The sequence below is a fragment of the Nelumbo nucifera genome, chromosome 4 (assembly GCF_055504915.1).
Source record: "Nelumbo nucifera cultivar China Antique chromosome 4, China Antique-T2T, whole genome shotgun sequence".
Lineage (NCBI taxonomy): Eukaryota > Viridiplantae > Streptophyta > Magnoliopsida > Proteales > Nelumbonaceae > Nelumbo > Nelumbo nucifera.
This window is the reverse complement of record NC_142652.1, coordinates 81,721,407-81,739,028: the sequence shown is the minus strand read 5'-3', so window position 1 is coordinate 81,739,028 and position 17,622 is coordinate 81,721,407. Positions and strand designations below refer to the sequence as shown.

General features: G+C 43.9%; 1 protein-coding gene across 1 annotated transcript; it reads left to right on the top strand.

The window, feature by feature from the left end:
- The first annotated feature begins 11,055 nt into the window (after nt 1-11,055).
- LOC104606180 (UDP-glucuronic acid decarboxylase 2-like) lies at nt 11,056-14,138 on the top strand. The gene is made up of 7 exons (XM_088904240.1): nt 11,056-12,049; nt 12,177-12,323; nt 12,736-12,815; nt 12,919-13,002; nt 13,106-13,180; nt 13,407-13,499; nt 13,606-14,138. The coding sequence occupies exons 1-7, from the start codon at nt 11,431-11,433 to the stop codon at nt 13,837-13,839; spliced, it is 1,332 nt and encodes a 443-aa protein (XP_088760366.1). The 5' UTR covers nt 11,056-11,430; the 3' UTR covers nt 13,840-14,138.
- The last annotated feature ends 3,484 nt before the right edge of the window (nt 14,139-17,622 follow it).

Genomic DNA, 17,622 nt, shown 5'->3' with positions numbered 1-17,622 from the left:
CCGCAAGTGTTATGTTGTCGCCCTGAAGGGAAAAACCAAGGTGGCCGACGACCTCGAACTGGAGCGGCCTGCGGAGCAAGGCGAGGAACGGGCTTCACCCACAGAGGAAACGGTCGTAGTCCCGACTTCGGCTACAGATCCAACTCGCACACTACAGATTGGTGCTTCCGTCAAGGAACCACTACGAACCGAACTGTCAGACCCGTTAGACAGAAGAAACGCAACTTAGCCCCAGAGCGCTGGAGGGCGGTCGATGAGGAGGTCGAGAAGCTCCTCGCAGCAGATTTCATAAGGAAGTCCATTACCCGAGTTGGGTAGCCAACCCAGTGCTGGTGAAAAAGGCAAATGGCAAGTGGCGCATGTGCGTCGACTACACCGACCTGAACCGAACTTGCTCGAAGGATTGCTTCCCCCTCCCCAGAATTGACCCCCTAGTGGACGCGACCTCGAGGCATGAGCTACTAAGCTTCCTGGACGCCTACTCGGGCTACAACCAAATCAGGATGGACCAAGCCGATGAGGAAAAAACTATCTTCATAACCGAGTTCGGCCTATACTGCTACAAGGTCATGCCCTTTGGATTAAAAAATAGAATGTTATGTAGACGACATGGTCGTCAAGACACAGTTTTCACAAGAATTAATACAAGACTTAGATTCCGTCTTCCAAATCCTGCGTCAATTTAGCATGAAAGTGAACCCTAACAAATATGTCTTCGATGTCACCTCTGGTAAGTTCCTAGGGTACATTGTCAACCGGCGCGGTATTGAGGCCAACCCGGACAAGATAAAAGCCATCCTAGATAATGAGACCACCCCGGAAAGTAAAAGAAGTTCAGAGGCTAAACGGCCACATAGCCGCTCTAAGCCGCTTCATGTCCAAATCTGCAGACCGCTGCCTACCCTTCTTCAAAGCAATCAAAGGCAAAGGGTTCGAATGGACCCAAGACTACCAGCTCGCGTTTGACGAGCTAAAAAGTTACCTCACTAGTGTGCCAACCTTAGCCCGGCCCGAGGAGGGCGAGGTCTTAGAACTGTACCTCTCGGTAAGCGACAAGGTGGTCAGTTCGGTACTAATAAAAGAAGCAGACTGGGTCCAGCGACCCATCTATTATGTTAGTAAAATTTTGCTGGGAGCAGAGACAAGTTACCCGCAGATAGAAAAGCTAGCATACGCACTGGTGATAGCAGCTCGGAAACTCCGCCCGTACTTCCAGGCTCACACCGTCATCGTCCTGACTAACAAACCTCTGAGGCAAGTTTTGCTCAAACCCGAGGTTTCCGGTCGACTGACGAAATGGGCCATCGAACTCAGCGAGTACAACCTCCAGTACAAGCCAAGAACTACTATTAAGGCCCAAGCCTTGGCAGATTTTATCGCCGAGTGCACGTTTAGCCTCGAAGCCCCTGAGCCGGTCGAGCCTGAGATCCCCAGTTCGGGCGAGCTCGGAGCTCCCAAGCCAATAGAGTCCGAACCCCGTGAAGTAGCAGCCAGTGTAGCATCTCTCCTGGTTAGGCCAAACGCGAACTGGGATGAGGAGCCCTGGATCCTTCACATAGATGGCTCCTCGAACCAACAGGGCAGCGGGGCTAGAATAGTGCTACGCGGCCCGAGCTGAACCAAATTGGAATACGCACTACGCTTTGAGTTCGCAGCATCCAACAAGGAGGCGGAGTACGAGGCACTCATAGCCGGGCTGAACCTAGCGCACAAGGTCGGAGCAAAGCACGTAGTTATCTGTAGTGATTCCCAGCTCGTGGTCAACCAAGTACAGGCGAGTACGAAGCACGAGAGCTCACTATGATTGCATACTTGGCAAAAGTAAAGGAGGCTCTGCTCAACTTCCAGTCACACTTCATCAGGCAAATCCCGAGATCAGAGAACACTGAGGCCGACGCCCTATCCCGGTTAGCCAGCAAGAGTCACAATGCCATGAGAACTGTGTACATAGAGGACTTACCACGGCCCAGCATTCTCGATGGGGCAGAAGAGGTCGCTCCCGTCCTTGAAGCAGAGCCGAGCTAGATCGACCCACTCGCGAGCTTCCTGCTAGATGGAACCCTCCCTACGGATCGCAATGCAGCCAAGAGGGTGCAGCGCCAGGCAGCCAAATACGTCATAATAGACGAATGGTTGTACCGACGATCCTACACGCTCCCCTACCTGCGTTGCTTGCGACCTGCTGAAGCCGAGCTCGTACTCCGCGACACTCATGAAGGCTTGTGCAGCAGACACCTGGGGGTAGAGCCCTCGCTCAAAAGGCACTTCGACAAGGATACTACTGGCCAACGATGAAGGCAGAAGCGGTCGAGCTCGTCAGAAAATGCGACAAGTGTCAGAAGCATACCAATATCCACCATCAGCCTGCTGCCGACCTCAAGTACCTCACCAGTCCGTGGCCCTTTGCACAATGGGGCATCGACCTTCTGGGGTCATTCCCGCCAGCAACAGGTGGGAGAAAGTTCCTAGTGGTGGCAGTAGATTACTTCACAAAGTGGATAGAAGCTAAACCTCTGGCAACAGTTACAGCCCGAAACATACAGAACTTCTATTGGAAGAACATAGTATGTCGCTTCGGGCTACCTCGGGTATTGATCTCCGAAAACGGAAAACAATTCAAGGACATCAAATTCCAAGAATGGTGCCAAAATATGAGAATTCGTCAGAACTTCACGTCGGTCGCACACCCGCAGGAAAACGGTCAGACAGAAGTAATGAATAGAGCCATCCTCTACGGACTTAAAGCACGACTAGACCAAGCTAAAGGGTTGTGGGCGGACGAGCTACCAAGTGTCCTGTGGGCTCACCGAACCACGGAAAAAACCGCTACGGTAGAAACCCCCTTTAACCTCACCTACGGCACCGAAGCGGTAATCCCGGTGGAAATCGAAGTACCTACACTGCGACAAGAAGCATACGACGAGCAGACAAACGGAGACAAGTTACGCACCAACCTCGACCTACTGGATGAGGTAAGAGACCTCGCGCACATCCGAACTGCGGCCTACCAGCAAAAGGTAGCTCGGTACTTTAACGCCAGAGTAAAGAAGAGGAGCTTCCGCGTCGGCGACCTGGTTCTCCGTAAGATCATGGTACCCGAACCCAGCGTGGGCAAACTCAGACCAAATTGGGAAGGACCCTACAGAGTAAAGAAAGCACTCGGGGGGGCATACGAGCTCGAAACCTTAGAGGGCAAGCAAGTACCCCGAGCATGGAACCGTCAACCTAAGGCGATACTACCTATAGACCGCCAAGCAAAGTGGAAAAAATCACCACCAAAACAGGTCGCGCAAGTGTGGTATCCCGGACAGGAAACAAATCGGACGTATGATTAGTTAGGCAAATATGCTCAGTTCGGGAGAAAGAACAACCAACACTTAAACCAAAAGAGTCATTCCATTTCAAAAGTAAGGTAGTACATTTAAAAAAAAAAAATTACAAGCCCGGAGCTATTTCTTCATTATCAAAAGACATTTCAACAATACCCGAAGGCCCCGCCTCGCCCTCAGAGTCTGGCTCACCGTCAGTAGCATTGGCCATCTCCTGAGTTATGCTCGAAGTGGATATGGCTCTAATATCGAGCTCGGGGTACGTATTCCGGATCATCCACCGGCTTAGTTTAAAACCCTCTTGTATGAATCCACCATCAGATCATCAAAACCCGGCGAAGCAATGTACTCATCGACAGCCTTCTTCTTGGCATCTCCGATACCTTGAGAAAAGATCTACGTCCTCTCCCTGATGTCCTCCTGAAGGTACTCAGTCTGATGCTGCAGATCCAGCCTCAAGTCCGCCATGTGCTTCACCACCACTCCCATGGCCTCGGCATCTCTCTGAGACCTCGCCTGCCTGATCCGTGAAAAACGAGCAGCCTCCTCGGCAGCACGACGAACCTCTTCGGCAGCTCGCGCCTGCCTCAAGCTCCTCTCCACCTGAGCCGCCAAGGCGTGAATAGAAGAATTCACCTACCAAAAGGAACCAAGTGATCAAAAGAACCAACAAAACGAAAGCCAAAGAGCTATAAAAAAAAAAGGGAGAACACTTACCACCATGGCATGGGTAACGGCACGACAAGCCACTTGATGCAGAGGGAGATCAGTCCACGCCGCGACCTCCTCGGGGAAAATGGCCTCCTTACTCTTTTGAAGAGCATGGGTCGGCAACAGCACACTCTTGAAATCCCCCGGGGCCCCCGAGCCTGAGGGCCCAGCTCGCGTATGGGCAGACCCGGAGTATGTAGGAGCCCCTGTGTAAGTAGTCTCAGCATAAGGGACCCCTGCCGGCTCCTGCATTGGAAGAACCATCTCGGGCTCCCTAGGCAGATCTTCTGACGGATAGTCCGGCACCTCGGGCTCCGCATCCCGGGGCATCTCGGCACGAGTTCGCTTGGCAACCCGCTTTCTTCTCTTCATGCCTTGGAACAAGTGCCCACCACGGGTCCCTCGAGAGTCCATCACACCTGCGAAAAGAAGTTCGCCATCAGTAAAAAGCAAGAAAGACAGCAAGACAGAATCTCTAAGTGAAGAACCTACCCGAGCTCAGGCCGGCCGCAATGAGCTTGGCCTCCGTCAGATACTGTTGACACTTCAGCCCAAGCCGCGCCCATTGCCGGAGGCCCTTCACCGTCTCTTTGTCAAGTGTGACCCCGGAGTCAGGAGCGGCCATCCCCCACCCGATCTGAAACGGCCACCCCAGCACACTTCGCACCCCGAAATAGTCCCGCTTCCATGCTGGGACCTTGTTGGGGAGTTCATGTAAAAGCTTAAAGCCCGGGCGAGGAGACAGGTAGTATGCCCGCCTACGCCCGGGGAGGGGACCCGCTTGCTTCTTAAGCATCAAGATTGAAGAAAAAATCTCCAAGTCCAAAGGAAAGCTCTCTTCGCAAAATAAGGAGATTGTCCCCACCAAATTTCGAATGGAGTTCGGGTGAAGCTGGCCGACCGTCACGCCGAAGTGGTTCAAGACTTCGACAAGGAGGGGATGGAAAGGCAATCGCAACCCCGCGGCGAGCTGCTCCCGGAATATCACGATCTCATCAGGACCGTTCCCAAGGAAAGCTACCCGAAGGTATGAAATAAGCGTACTCCCCGGGCAAGTTATAGTAGGTAATGAGGGATTGGAGCCCCTCGGGCATCATGGTCGAAGGACCAAAACTTGTCTAACATCCGACCCCGACGAGAGGTGGACGCCAAACTACCCGAAGCGCCTCGGCCTACGAGTTCAAACTCTTCCTCGAGCTCTACCTCTAGCTCGCTAGGGCTATCAGGGGATGCAACTCGGTTCGTAGAACCTGCATCAGACCCGCTGGAAGGACTATCTGAGCTATCCAAGCTAGACATCGGGGAGTGAGATGGGATCCAGGAAAGTACTCACCCGGAAAAAGGCTGTAGACCACAGGAGCTCGGACGAGCGAAAGACCTTGAACACGAGCTGAAAAAACCTGGACGCGAACTGGATGCGAGCTGAAACTCGGACGCGAGCTCGAGAGAAATACAGAAGTGACAGCGACTGGGGTCCCCCCCCGCTATTTATACTCACAGTGATCGAAAAGCGACGGCTTAGATCAAAGCCAATCTGACGGCCCACAGCCGCACTGACCGCACATCCCCTGAGACCGAGACGTGATTGACGCACGTCTTTCTGAAACTGACAGAGCGCCGGCGCACGTCTTTTCAAAACTGACGGAACGCCAGCGCACGTCTCCTCAATAAAAGCGGCAGCAACACGTTTTTTCAAATTTGAAAAGACGCCTGCTATTGCGCCTCCTAAGTGGTGCGCTTTTTTGAAATTTCGAAATAAAGCGCGCGCCGTCACATCTATCGGCACTTAGGCAGGCCGGCACACTTCCCGCCTTTTGGACGCTCGAAGAAACCCAAGGAACCCTGACAACGCACCTCGCGCCATCAGAACCAAGATTCAAAGTACAGGGCAAATCTACTTGACACCTTGCGAACTCCCCGCGCCAGGGCAAGACCCTTAGCGCGAGGAGTGGGGGCAATTGATGAAGGAAGATTTGGCCCGACCTCGCAATCACGCCACGTGGCGAAAAACAAATAGCTCGGTAGTTAAAGCCGCATACCCAAGGCGCAAACACCAAAGGGAAGAAACCCGCAGTCCGAACTCCCCTCGAGGAGACCGAACTCCCTTCGAGGAGCCCAAACTCCCTACGAGGAGCCCAACCTCCCTACTAAGAGCTCGAACTCCCTACTAAGAGTTCGGGCTCCTTGTCTCGAACTCCCTACAAGGAGCCCGAACTCTCCCTTAGGCCCCAAGCCACACAAAGCAGTGACCCGAACTGACCCGCCTCATGGCAGTTCGGGATACTCCCCTATCCGAACTCCTTACGAGGAGCCTGGACTCTCCCTTAGGCCCCGAGCCACACAAAGTAGTGACCCGAACTGGCCCGCCTCATGGCAGTTCGGGACATTCCCTTATCTGAACTCAAGACTTCGCCTCGCACACCGCTCCAGCACTTCGCCTCCAGAACGCCGGAGTCCGTATCCAGGGGCGACACACCTGACTGACTTAGGATCTGACGCTTGACAGCCACACTTCAACGGCCACCTGCCACCGCCATCTCCAGTTACAGAGATGGCTCCAACAAAAAGAGCAGTGGCGGTTCTGCCCCAGCAGAGGTGATGACACCCGAACTGGCAGAAGCACGGAAGTAATCATACTCGGCCTAACAGAAGCCTAGGAGTGAGTGCGCGAGGTGGTTATAAAAGGCTCTCTACCCCCCAAGAACATGGTATGCAAACTTTGCGCTATCTGGTTTTATCTTGCCTTTGAAGGATTCTAACTTGAGCTTCGGAGCCTTTACACCGGGTTCCCCCAGAGCTTCCTCATCTTCTCCATTTCAGGTTCCCTGCAATTCGGTTCAGAGACAAGGTCGTTGACAGCTAAGAACGACCGGATTGCGCCCTATGAGATTCGATCCGTTAAAACTTTGGCACGTATTGCAGAGTTTCAGAAGATGGGGACCAACGGCAAGATTTTCTAATGATTTTGGGATTTTAAAATACTTTGTTACTTAGAGAAACAGTCAAACAGGTTTCCTGGTTGACGTTCAAATTAAAATTTGAGCTCTCTAACAGTTTTTGACTTGTTGCCTACTCACTCTTGGCAAAAATCAAAGGCTAAGAGGGGGAATAGGGCTTACGTGGCCCGAGTGGATCATCAACACGTGGACTTAATTACTCAGAATGTTAACATGAGTCTCCCACGTGGCTAGTAAGAGTTTTCATCTTCGAACAATCTAGGTTGAATTGTTTATGATATTTGCTCGGCAAAAGAAGATGGGATGAGTGTGAGGTGCTGTTGTTTACCAAACTGTGCGACCCATTGAATATCTTATACCAGAATTGTGATATCTTATACCAGAATTGTGATAAAGAAATTGTGATATCTTATACCAGAATTGTGATAAAGAAATTGTACGACAATAATTTGCCATTAAGACATTGTACAACAATATATAATCCCAAGTTGTCTCTAACCATCGGAAGTCGTGGAATGGAAGAGATGACGACTACGATTCAAACCATGATACTCCAAATCTAGGTACACTTGTCATTATCACCTTCTTTTTGAAAATTTTATTTATCTATCCCCTCGCTCATTGGTTCACCAAATCATTTCCATTCCCTGAAATTTGCTTTCTTCTGTGAGTTGTGAAGTGAATTAGGCCCATCAGTCCATCACCCAACACTAACTAGGGCTTACCTTCAACATGAAATTTGTGTTTAAACAACCTATAATGAATCCAGGCTACAAATGAAACCGAGTTTCCCTCGGTCTGCCAACGGGCTACACTCACCAATCAAAGTTTGATATTAGCCACGTGGACAGAATAGAGGCAGAGACAAGTAATTGTGAAGTGAATTAGGTTGGGCTTGAATTAGAATGATTTATTTACTTTATATTGTAGGTCTCAATTTTAACCCAGTCCCAAGTTAAATAATAGTAACCTTTCTGTAGAAAATTTTGCCTAGTTTCTATTCTCCAATTTTCTTTTCTTGGCCCTAAAGAGAAAATTCTTGACCCCGTCACGGCACACGGACCTAACAGTCTTTGGGAATATTTCCTCATGAAAATATTCTCAGTAAAGACTGTTGGGATGGGACTGAAGCCGAATTTCATCGGAGTTATGAATGGCATTTAATGGCCTCAACCCCAGCAATTTAGATAGTGTTCGGCACTGTTGCTGTTTATCATAAAATCAGTGCCAGTTTAACGCCAAATAGGTGTTTTCGGCAATGGAACTTGAAATTTTGTTGGGTTAAATCATTTATCAAAAAAACATGGTTTTTTATGTAAAAACCAGCAAATTTGATTTTGACATTTGGTCCAATGATAAGGCTTTTTTTTAATTAGTGTTTGACTCGTATGGCACAGCACCTAACTGTTATAAAGTGAAAAGAAACGTTTTGTCAAAGATTTTTTCATAAAACGGCAATGGAACCAAACATCCCCTAATTTCATACAGTTGTCTTGATTTTAAGTTTGAGCTTTGGTCCATTTGTAAAAATAAAAATGTTGTATGTGGTTTTGAAAATCATTTGACTTAGTATTGTACTCAAACTGCTAAAAAATCAGTTGTAAAACATTTTCTTTTTCTTCGGAAACATTTTAAGAACACCTTTTTATACATTTCTTAATATTATATACCTAGTGTTCAGCTACAATTCGTTCACTGAATTCCGACGATTTTCTTTTAACACCAACAGATCACGTTGCAGCCGTGCATTGTACGAGGTTGGTGTCAGGAGTACTCTATGCGGATTTTGGGGATTAAATCCGAACTCACAAAAAAAAATCGGAACTCACATTCATTAATATTGATTGCATATAAATTCAAATTTCAATAAATTATATATTTTCTAATAATTAGAACCACAAATTAAGAAACCATGTCAAATGCACCTACCTCACAAGTTAATAGCGTAACCGATTTTACTTTTATCCAATGTCTTAAAAACCAATTTGGAGGTCGAGCCGTTTTTCTTTTTAGGTCAAAGATCACCAGTTTGACTGTTTAGTCAAACGGGTCAGACTATGTCATATCAGCGATACACACATGTAATTTTATATTTTTTAATTCAGTTTTTAATATTTTATTTGTAAATATTAAAAAATGTGATTTGAGATAGTGATGGCAATTTTTTCCATCCTCGACACAGACCAAACTTCCCCAATCCAATATATATACACACACTAAATGTTATTTATATTTAATATATATTATTATATTATATATATCAAAACATATTTAAAACATTATATATAATTTAAAGTTTTTATTTATTTTAAATAAATTTTATTTTTCAAAACAATACTATTATCTAAAAAACTTTCGGGGACTCAAGTCCCCATGAGGAACCCATCCCATCGGGGATCAGGGTTGGAGGACAAATTTTATCCTCGACAGGGATCAAAGACAGGGATGGAGTTATTTTCAGAATCTGGGACGAGGAATATGATCCTCGCCCTAAACCCTACCCGTTGCCATTCCTAATTTGAGGTTAAAAAAGCACCTACAAATGCATTGATCTTGAAAAGTTATTTAAAATAAAATAAGATCACCTCAATTAGACATTGAAGTGCAAAGTAATGGTCTTTAGAAGTTTGCATACACATCTAGTGTGCAACCCGTGATCCAATCACCAAGTCGAAATGGGTCAATAGTCCAACTACCTAGGTCCAACATTTTTTTATCAATTTTTGGGTTTTACTATAACCATATCCAAAATCTTATTCTGATGAATAGTTCAATTGATAAGGTCAACAATGGATTGAAAATGTTTCTTTTACGTGTAAAATTATAGGCCCAATTTGTAAGCACTCCTAATTAGACTTGTTCATGGGTTGGGCCAAGGCGGGTTCGGGCCAGCTTGTCTATGTATAAACATAATACATTCAGGCCTGAGCTCGAGCCTAGCCTGATCATCAAGCCTAGGTCTTGAGCCTAAGCTTGGCTCTCATATAAAGCCCAAAGCTCGGCCAAAATTTTGAAAATAGATTTTTTTTCTTTTTTATTTAATAAAAAATGCTTTATTTATATTAAAAACCTTCAAAACTCAAAAACAATAAACATCTCACAATTACTTGAAAAAAAGAGAAGAAAAATATTGTATATATATTTTTATTATTTAATATATAGTATCAAGTCGAACTCAGGCTTAGGCCGGACTTTTTTGAAGAAGCCCAAACCCGGCCTGAAAAAAAAAGTCGGGCCCGATGCTTTAGGCCCGAGCCCAAACCCGCAGGCCTAAAATTATGACCAAGCCAACTTATAACGAGTCAAGTCGGGCCAGCCCATTGGGCTACCTGACCCATGAACAGATCTACTCTTAATCTACTACCCACAAAGTATTTATATCAGATTGAATCTTCTTGAATCGGATAAAAGATGATCCAAATTCGATCAAATAGAATTGGGTCTCGGATCGAATCATAATTCAATACATTTGCACCCCTAATATTAATGTATCTCTCCAATGAATGACAAAAAAGATATTCTCAATGCATCTGTAATGTATCGTGGGTAGAGATATAGAAACAGATTATAGGTAGCAGATCTGAGCCCGTTTCTAATCTTCAAACGGGTGAACGGGTACTCAAAGGTCTCTGCCCAGTTAATAAAACTATATTCTCAAATCTCAACCCGTTAACACGAACCGACCGACTATTCTAGATTTCTATTTTCTAGTACTGGTACATAGTAGTTAGAATTTAGATATCCGGGTATAAACTATAAACGCAATGTGAAAAGCAACCTCCCCAAAGTAAACCCTGTTTGGTTACGGTGAAGGATTTGATTTCAAATTATTTATATCAGAAGTCCAAAGTGGCCGACGAGGGAAATTCTCCTAATTGCTCATTGGATTGGACTGGCCCAGTAGTAAATCCGATGATAAAGAGGAGGCCAAGGCTGTAATTTCCATCTGACTAGAACTGGAAACGTCGTTACTTTCTGACAGAAAATAAGGGCACCTTCGTAATAATGAGGCAAACAGGGAGTATTTAATTAGGAACCATGGCTTAAATACCAACACAAGGAGAGGGAGGTGAGGTGAGAGAGACTCAGAGAAGAGAGAGAGCGCGCGCCATAGCCCATAAGTCACGCGCCGGAGGACCCGAATTCCCGGCGAGAATTCCTGCATAGAAGTTGATGTGCAAGCGAGTTCAAGTCATCTGAGTGTTAGGGCATCGAATCTCTACCCATCCCTCTTAAATTGATCTCAGCGACTAGCGAGCGTCTTTGATTCTCTCTCGTTCTTCTCTACAGAACCCAAGCCAGAAGAAATTCCGCGTCTGGGGTGATTTGTGAAGCAGGATAACAGAGAGGGATCTCTTTTTGATTCATCTCTTCTCGGAAGTCGAGATTATTTCCGAGAGATAGAGAACCCATCTTGGTCGAGAAGCGAGAAGATGGCCTCGGAGTTGATTTACAGAGGCCATGAGACCCTGCCCCAGGCCGATACGTATTCTCCGAAACCCCCGAAGCCATGGCTCTCCGTAACTCGCCCAATTCGCTACATGCTTCGCGAGCAGCGCCTTGTGTTCGTCCTTGTGGGCATTGCCATCGCCACGCTCGTTTTCACCCTACTGCCTCCCTCCCCTGCGAAGCTAAGACACAACTACTACCCGATGCCTGAGATGGATTTCCCGTCAGGATCGGATGCAGTGGCTCACCCTCACCGCTTTGCCTTCGAGCACCGAGGCGGCGGTCTCGGGACTACGAATCCGGCGGGGAAGATACCGCTGGGCTTGAAAAGGAAGGGTCTGAGAATCGTGGTAACTGGTGGGGCTGGTTTCGTGGGTAGCCACCTGGTGGACCGTCTGATCGGAAGGGGAGACAGCGTGATCGTCGTCGATAATTTCTTCACGGGGAGGAAAGAGAATGTAATGCACCATTTTGGGAATCCAAGATTTGAGCTGATACGCCACGACGTGGTCGAGCCCCTGTTGTTGGAGGTCGATCAGATCTATCATCTAGCGTGCCCTGCCTCGCCTGTGCATTACAAGTTCAATCCAGTCAAGACTATCATATCCTTTATTCTCTGAGAGTCTGAGAATTCGAATTCTTCAGTTTCTGTTTCTCACCATTTTCATTGTTTCTGCTTGCGGTTGTGGTGGTTGTTTGGCTTCCTTGACTCGTCTGTGTAGGGATTACAAGACAAATGTGGTTGGAACTCTCAACATGCTGGGACTGGCGAAGAGGGTCGGAGCGCGATTTCTGCTAACAAGCACCAGCGAGGTCTACGGTGATCCATTACAGCACCCACAAGTGGAAACTTACTGGGGAAATGTCAATCCCATAGGTAAGCGCCAAAAGCTGCCCATTTGTTTTTCTTTTCTATCTCTATCTCTTTCCGCTCTTCTCATCGTCATCGACCCACCCTCCTGGACCTGGTCTAGATAGAGAGAGTGAGTTCTGACTTCTGACGCTGCAGCAGTTTCTGTTTCTCGTTCTAACGTGCGACGGTTTGTCCTTCCACCTGCCGCCCGAACCAGCGCACGGTGGTGAGACTATTGGCATTGTATTAAACTTGCACCGAAGGATAGATCTGGTTCTGCAGTGTTGGTGTGAATTTGGGTGGAAAAGTGGGAAGTGAGGGAATCTCTTCGCTTGGGTTTGGTGCAGTAAAAATCAGATTGAGAATTGAGATGAGAGCTTTCCGTTAATTTTCCGACTTTCCGAGGGTGGGCATGTAATTTTAGCAACTGGTGCAGGTGTTCGGAGCTGTTACGATGAAGGGAAACGCACGGCTGAGACACTCACCATGGATTACCATAGAGGAGCTGGCGTTGAGGTTCGGTTCTGTTCTGATCTGCTGCTCTGTTCTGTTCTGTTTTCCTTGTACCCATCACTACGTGTGTGTATGCGTGGTTGACTTGACGAGAGTTGCGTTGCAGGTGAGGATTGCTAGGATCTTTAACACATATGGACCTCGCATGTGTATCGACGACGGTCGTGTGGTTAGTAATTTCGTTGCTCAGGTATGTAATTTTGTTTGTTCCAGACTTTCAGCGTAGGCCTTACGTTTTTCTTTTGTATTATTATCAACTATTAACTATTGGGTGGATCGAACAACCTCTTCAGGCACTGAGAAAGGAGCCATTGACAGTTTACGGTGACGGGAAGCAAACCAGGAGTTTCCAATACGTCTCCGATCTTGTGAGACCCTCTCTCTCTCTCTCTGTTGGATCACATTATTGTTGGTTAAAGTGCATACATTATCAACATTATTGAGTAATTGAGCTTGCTGGTAAGTGGTGATTAGTATATGGTAAAGATTGTGTACCAAGTACTAACTACTAAGTTGGTAGGTAACTGTAGATGTGGTGTGGGGAAGGAGTAAGGACTGGATGACTGACGTTGTGTGGTGGTGATTTTGACGCAGGTGGAGGGACTGATACGGCTCATGGAAGGGGAACATGTGGGTCCTTTCAATCTTGGAAATCCCGGCGAATTCACCATGCTGGAACTGGCTCAGGTTAGATGTTTTAATTTGCTTGATTCTACTTTCTACTTCCTGTTTGATTTAATGCTTCAGTTGTTGTCTTCAGTCTTAACTGAAATTATTATCAAATGGAATGCAGGTTGTACAGGAGACAATAGACCCCAATGCAAAGATAGAGTTCAGGCCCAACACGGAAGACGATCCACACAAGAGGAAGCCCGACATCTCCAGGGCTAAGGAGCTTCTGGGTTGGGAGCCCCTTGTCCCCCTGCGTGAGGGTCTTCCTCTCATGGTCTCCGACTTCCGCCAGCGCATCTTCGGCGACAAGGATTCCGTTACCACCACCACTTCCTCTTCATCATCCTCATTCTAAGGATGAATGATGCCTGCCTCAATTCCGCTGCAATATGGGTCCACCTGCCCTCCCTCTGTTACATATAACATATTGACTAAGAGCAAGATTAGAGACAATAGTTATGTTGAAACTTAAAATATGAAACCTTTCTCAACGTCTAAGAATGCATAGCAACATCCGTGGCACCACCAGCAGCAGCAGTGCTCCATTTCCATCCTTGTCTTTTCATTTGTTTCTTCTTCTACTTTTCCCCCTTTTACCTTTTACCTCTTTTTGATTAGTGATAGTAATAGATGAGATGTGCTGCATATTGGTAATTTGTTATCTTTGTAATTTTTTTTCTCCCTTTGGGCTTTTGACATCATCATAAACAAGTTTAGCAACTGTGATTCTTTACCAATTGCAGTTGCACCAAGGTTTTAAAAGGCTAATGAGGTAGTTGAGGTGTAGTAGCCTTAAAAAGGTGAGGCATAAATCTCATAAATGATAAAAATAATATATAATATATCAAGGTGGAATGATGGAAGGTATGGATATCAATAAAATAGAAATATATAAGCACTAAGTTCTACCTTTTAAACTTTAAATAAAACAATAATTAATTAATTAACAATTAAACATCTACATTTCAAGTAGCAAAATACAAAGTTATCAAATTATTCTAATGAACAATTTGGAAGAAGGGAAACATTTGAGGAATTATCCATAAAGTGATTAAATTTATGATCATCCATTAATTTAGAAGAAAGAAACAACTTAGTTGATTTGATTTTGGTAAAAAAACCAATAAAAAGAAAATAAATCTATTAGGAAAAGAAATGACATAAATAACAAATTTGAGATTAAATTTATAGTAAGAAAATAAAAGTCTCACTTAATTATCCAAAAGAAAAGAAGCTAAGAATTGGATTGGTTCTTTTTTCATTAAACTCTCTTAAAACACTAAGAAAAACTAATAGAACTTGATTTGTCCTATTGTTTTTCAATTTTACTCTTTTTATTTGGCCCATAATAATTACTAATGTGCTTCTCATATATTTGAACTATAAAATATTTTTATTTTAAATTATTAAATAACCATTAATTCTTGAGGCTATGCTCACACCTTGAGCTTCATTATAACAAAAAACAAAGAGCCTAAGCCTCCAATGAAATTTGTGAGACTTAAAGCTCTGAGGTGAAATCTAAGCACCTCACCTCAAGCCATACCTCTCTAAGGCTCAAACCTTGACCACCCATGCGCCAAGGGATTTTAAGAAACGGTCACAGGGTGATTAAAATGATAATCATCTCAATCATAACCCATACTGTCTTCTATTAGGACCAGGCCCGACTCCAAAATTTGTAGGCCTAATGTGGGCTCAGGCCCATGCCACGAGTAATAATATAAAAATATTTGATAAATTTACAGGCAAAATATTTAAATGTTTGTGAACAATTCTTATTAATGGTCGTTAATAGAGATCTAATAAAAATATTAAGAGAAGGTAAATTTTGAAAACTCAATGATATGAAGCCTTTTGTAGAAATGTGAAAAAGCATGGTAAGTTGAAGATAAATGTGAAAAAGTCGTCATTGCTGTTTAAATTCGCATAAACGCCCCCCAGAACTTATCACACGGTATATTTTAAATATGGGAGATGTGCGTATGTAGCGCCTCTGGATCGCTCTCTGCGGGGGCGCCAATGTGAATTCCATTTAAAAGAGGGATGCTTTGAACTTGATGCTATTTAAAAGGAAGGGTAAAATATATAAACCTTTCCTAAAGTTTTTGACAATCATAAAAACTTTTTTTATAGTTTTATTTTAACAAATATCACTTCTGAATTTTTGAGAAATTCAACAAAAATTTCACTTTCCTCATTGTCTCAGATGAAAAACGATAAACTGATGCACCAATTTTTTTCAAATACCCATTTTACCTTTTTATAAATTATTTTATATATAAAATTACTGAAACAACCTCATTTTAACTCAACAAAAAATTCTTTTAACTATCATTTCAGTAATTTTATATATATTACTGAAATATATTTTTTTATTGATTTGAAATGAGATTATTTCAATAATTTTGTATGTAAAATAATTTATAAAAAGGTAAAATGGATATTTGAAAAAAATGATGCATTAATCTAAGACTTTCCATATGGGACAGTGACAGGAGAAGTTTTTGTTAAATTTCTCAAAAAGTTCAAAGGAGATATTTGTTAAGATAAAATTATAGGAAAGATTTTTATGATTATTAAAAACTTGAAGGAAAGTTTTTTTATTTTACCCTAAAAGAAATTATGCTGGATCTCAAAATGTACGACTACCCGCATGCAATCTTGTTGGAAAGCCGGGAAACAGCAAAAGCAAGTGTCCAAAATCAAATGGTTTATTTGTCTGAAAACCGACACCAAGGACAACGTACAACTCTGTCTCTCTTAGGACGTAGTGGGCCCCACCCATCTCGGGGGGCGGATAGGCTTCATGTGCAATGAAACGAGACTCTCTCATGTACACGTTCACCATTTCAAATCCCAGGTCCTGGTGTCAAGGCCACTTGTCTGTGCCCGTCATCAGAGGCCATGCAATTCATCCCATCCTTTCACTTTATATATATATATATATATATATATATATATATATATGACCATGACCAACCTTTTTCAAAGACACCCGTTTTTTAACCAATGATCAGACGAGTAGAATTCTCTCCAGCAATGCTCAATCCCTAACACAGATGAGGCGATATATAAATAGGAAAAATTCCCGAAAATTCTCTGGGCCTAATGTCACTTTGGTTCCAAAATTTTAAAACGTGATAATTCATTTAAAAGATATAAATGTTCCTCGAATGTCATTTAATTTTTTTTATCAACCATTGAAACGATTGACAAAAAAATGAAAAATCTTAAATTATTCTCTTCTGTTCAAAAAAATTAGGGTCACATCTCAATAGGCATCTTGACAACCTCAACTTTCTTGAATAAAAGAAACTAAAATTTAAAACTGTTCATTTTATCAATGTTTGAATGATTGATAAAGAAAATTAGATGATTGATAAACATCACTTAACTCAGACCAACCCAACTAGAACCCATATTGACATGTTTTGATAATTCTAATACTGAATTGTAGCATTTTAAAGTTTTGAGACCAAAGTGACACTAGACCCAAAATAAAAGGTACTAATCAAGAATTTTCCTTATAAAATATTAAGAATGATGACCGAATGATCGCACGTTCATTGAATAAGGCATGAATGCCCCATCTCTAATTTTGTCGCTAATTTATTTCAAATTATCTGAATTTTAGAGCCATATGATATGAGAGGGTCCTGATCAAATCAGTCAGGTCAATAAGTATTAGCATTGAGGACTGTTGGTGAAGGCAGCGAAATCATATAGGCGCTCCCTCTCAAGTCTGAAGCCTAAACCATGCATAGGTGTTACCGTTATTTACTACTGGCTGTGAGAATTAAAACCAGTCAAGAAGCTCGTGTCAGAATTGAATGATGTTCGATATCTCATATCTACTACAATTAAAAGACTAATAATCTTCCAGCTCCAGCCAACCAGTACTCTGAACGAAAAGCAGCATAATGAATTGCAGTTAAAGGTAAAAAACAAGTTATTAAAGTGACCTTGTGTCGCGCAGTCCAACACAAACTATAGTGGTTTAGTTTCTGATTCATTTACATGCTGAACCTGCACACTGGCTGGAACAAGTAATTAATGTTCTCTGGCCTGACCCACTATATTTCTCTCTGCAAAATGAGTTGAATAAATAAAATGAAAATATAGGCTTCAACATGTT

Bases quoted from the DNA above. Each gene is read 5' to 3' on its own strand.
- LOC104606180 (XM_088904240.1), top strand. From the start codon at position 11,431: ATGGCCTCGGAGTTGATTTACAGAGGCCATGAGACCCTGCCCCAGGCC. The intron at 12,050-12,176 runs TATCCTTTATTC...GTAGGGATTACA, and splicing joins CAATCCAGTCAAGACTATCA to AGACAAATGTGGTTGGAACT. The intron at 13,181-13,406 runs GTGAGACCCTCT...ATTTTGACGCAG, and splicing joins TCCAATACGTCTCCGATCTT to GTGGAGGGACTGATACGGCT.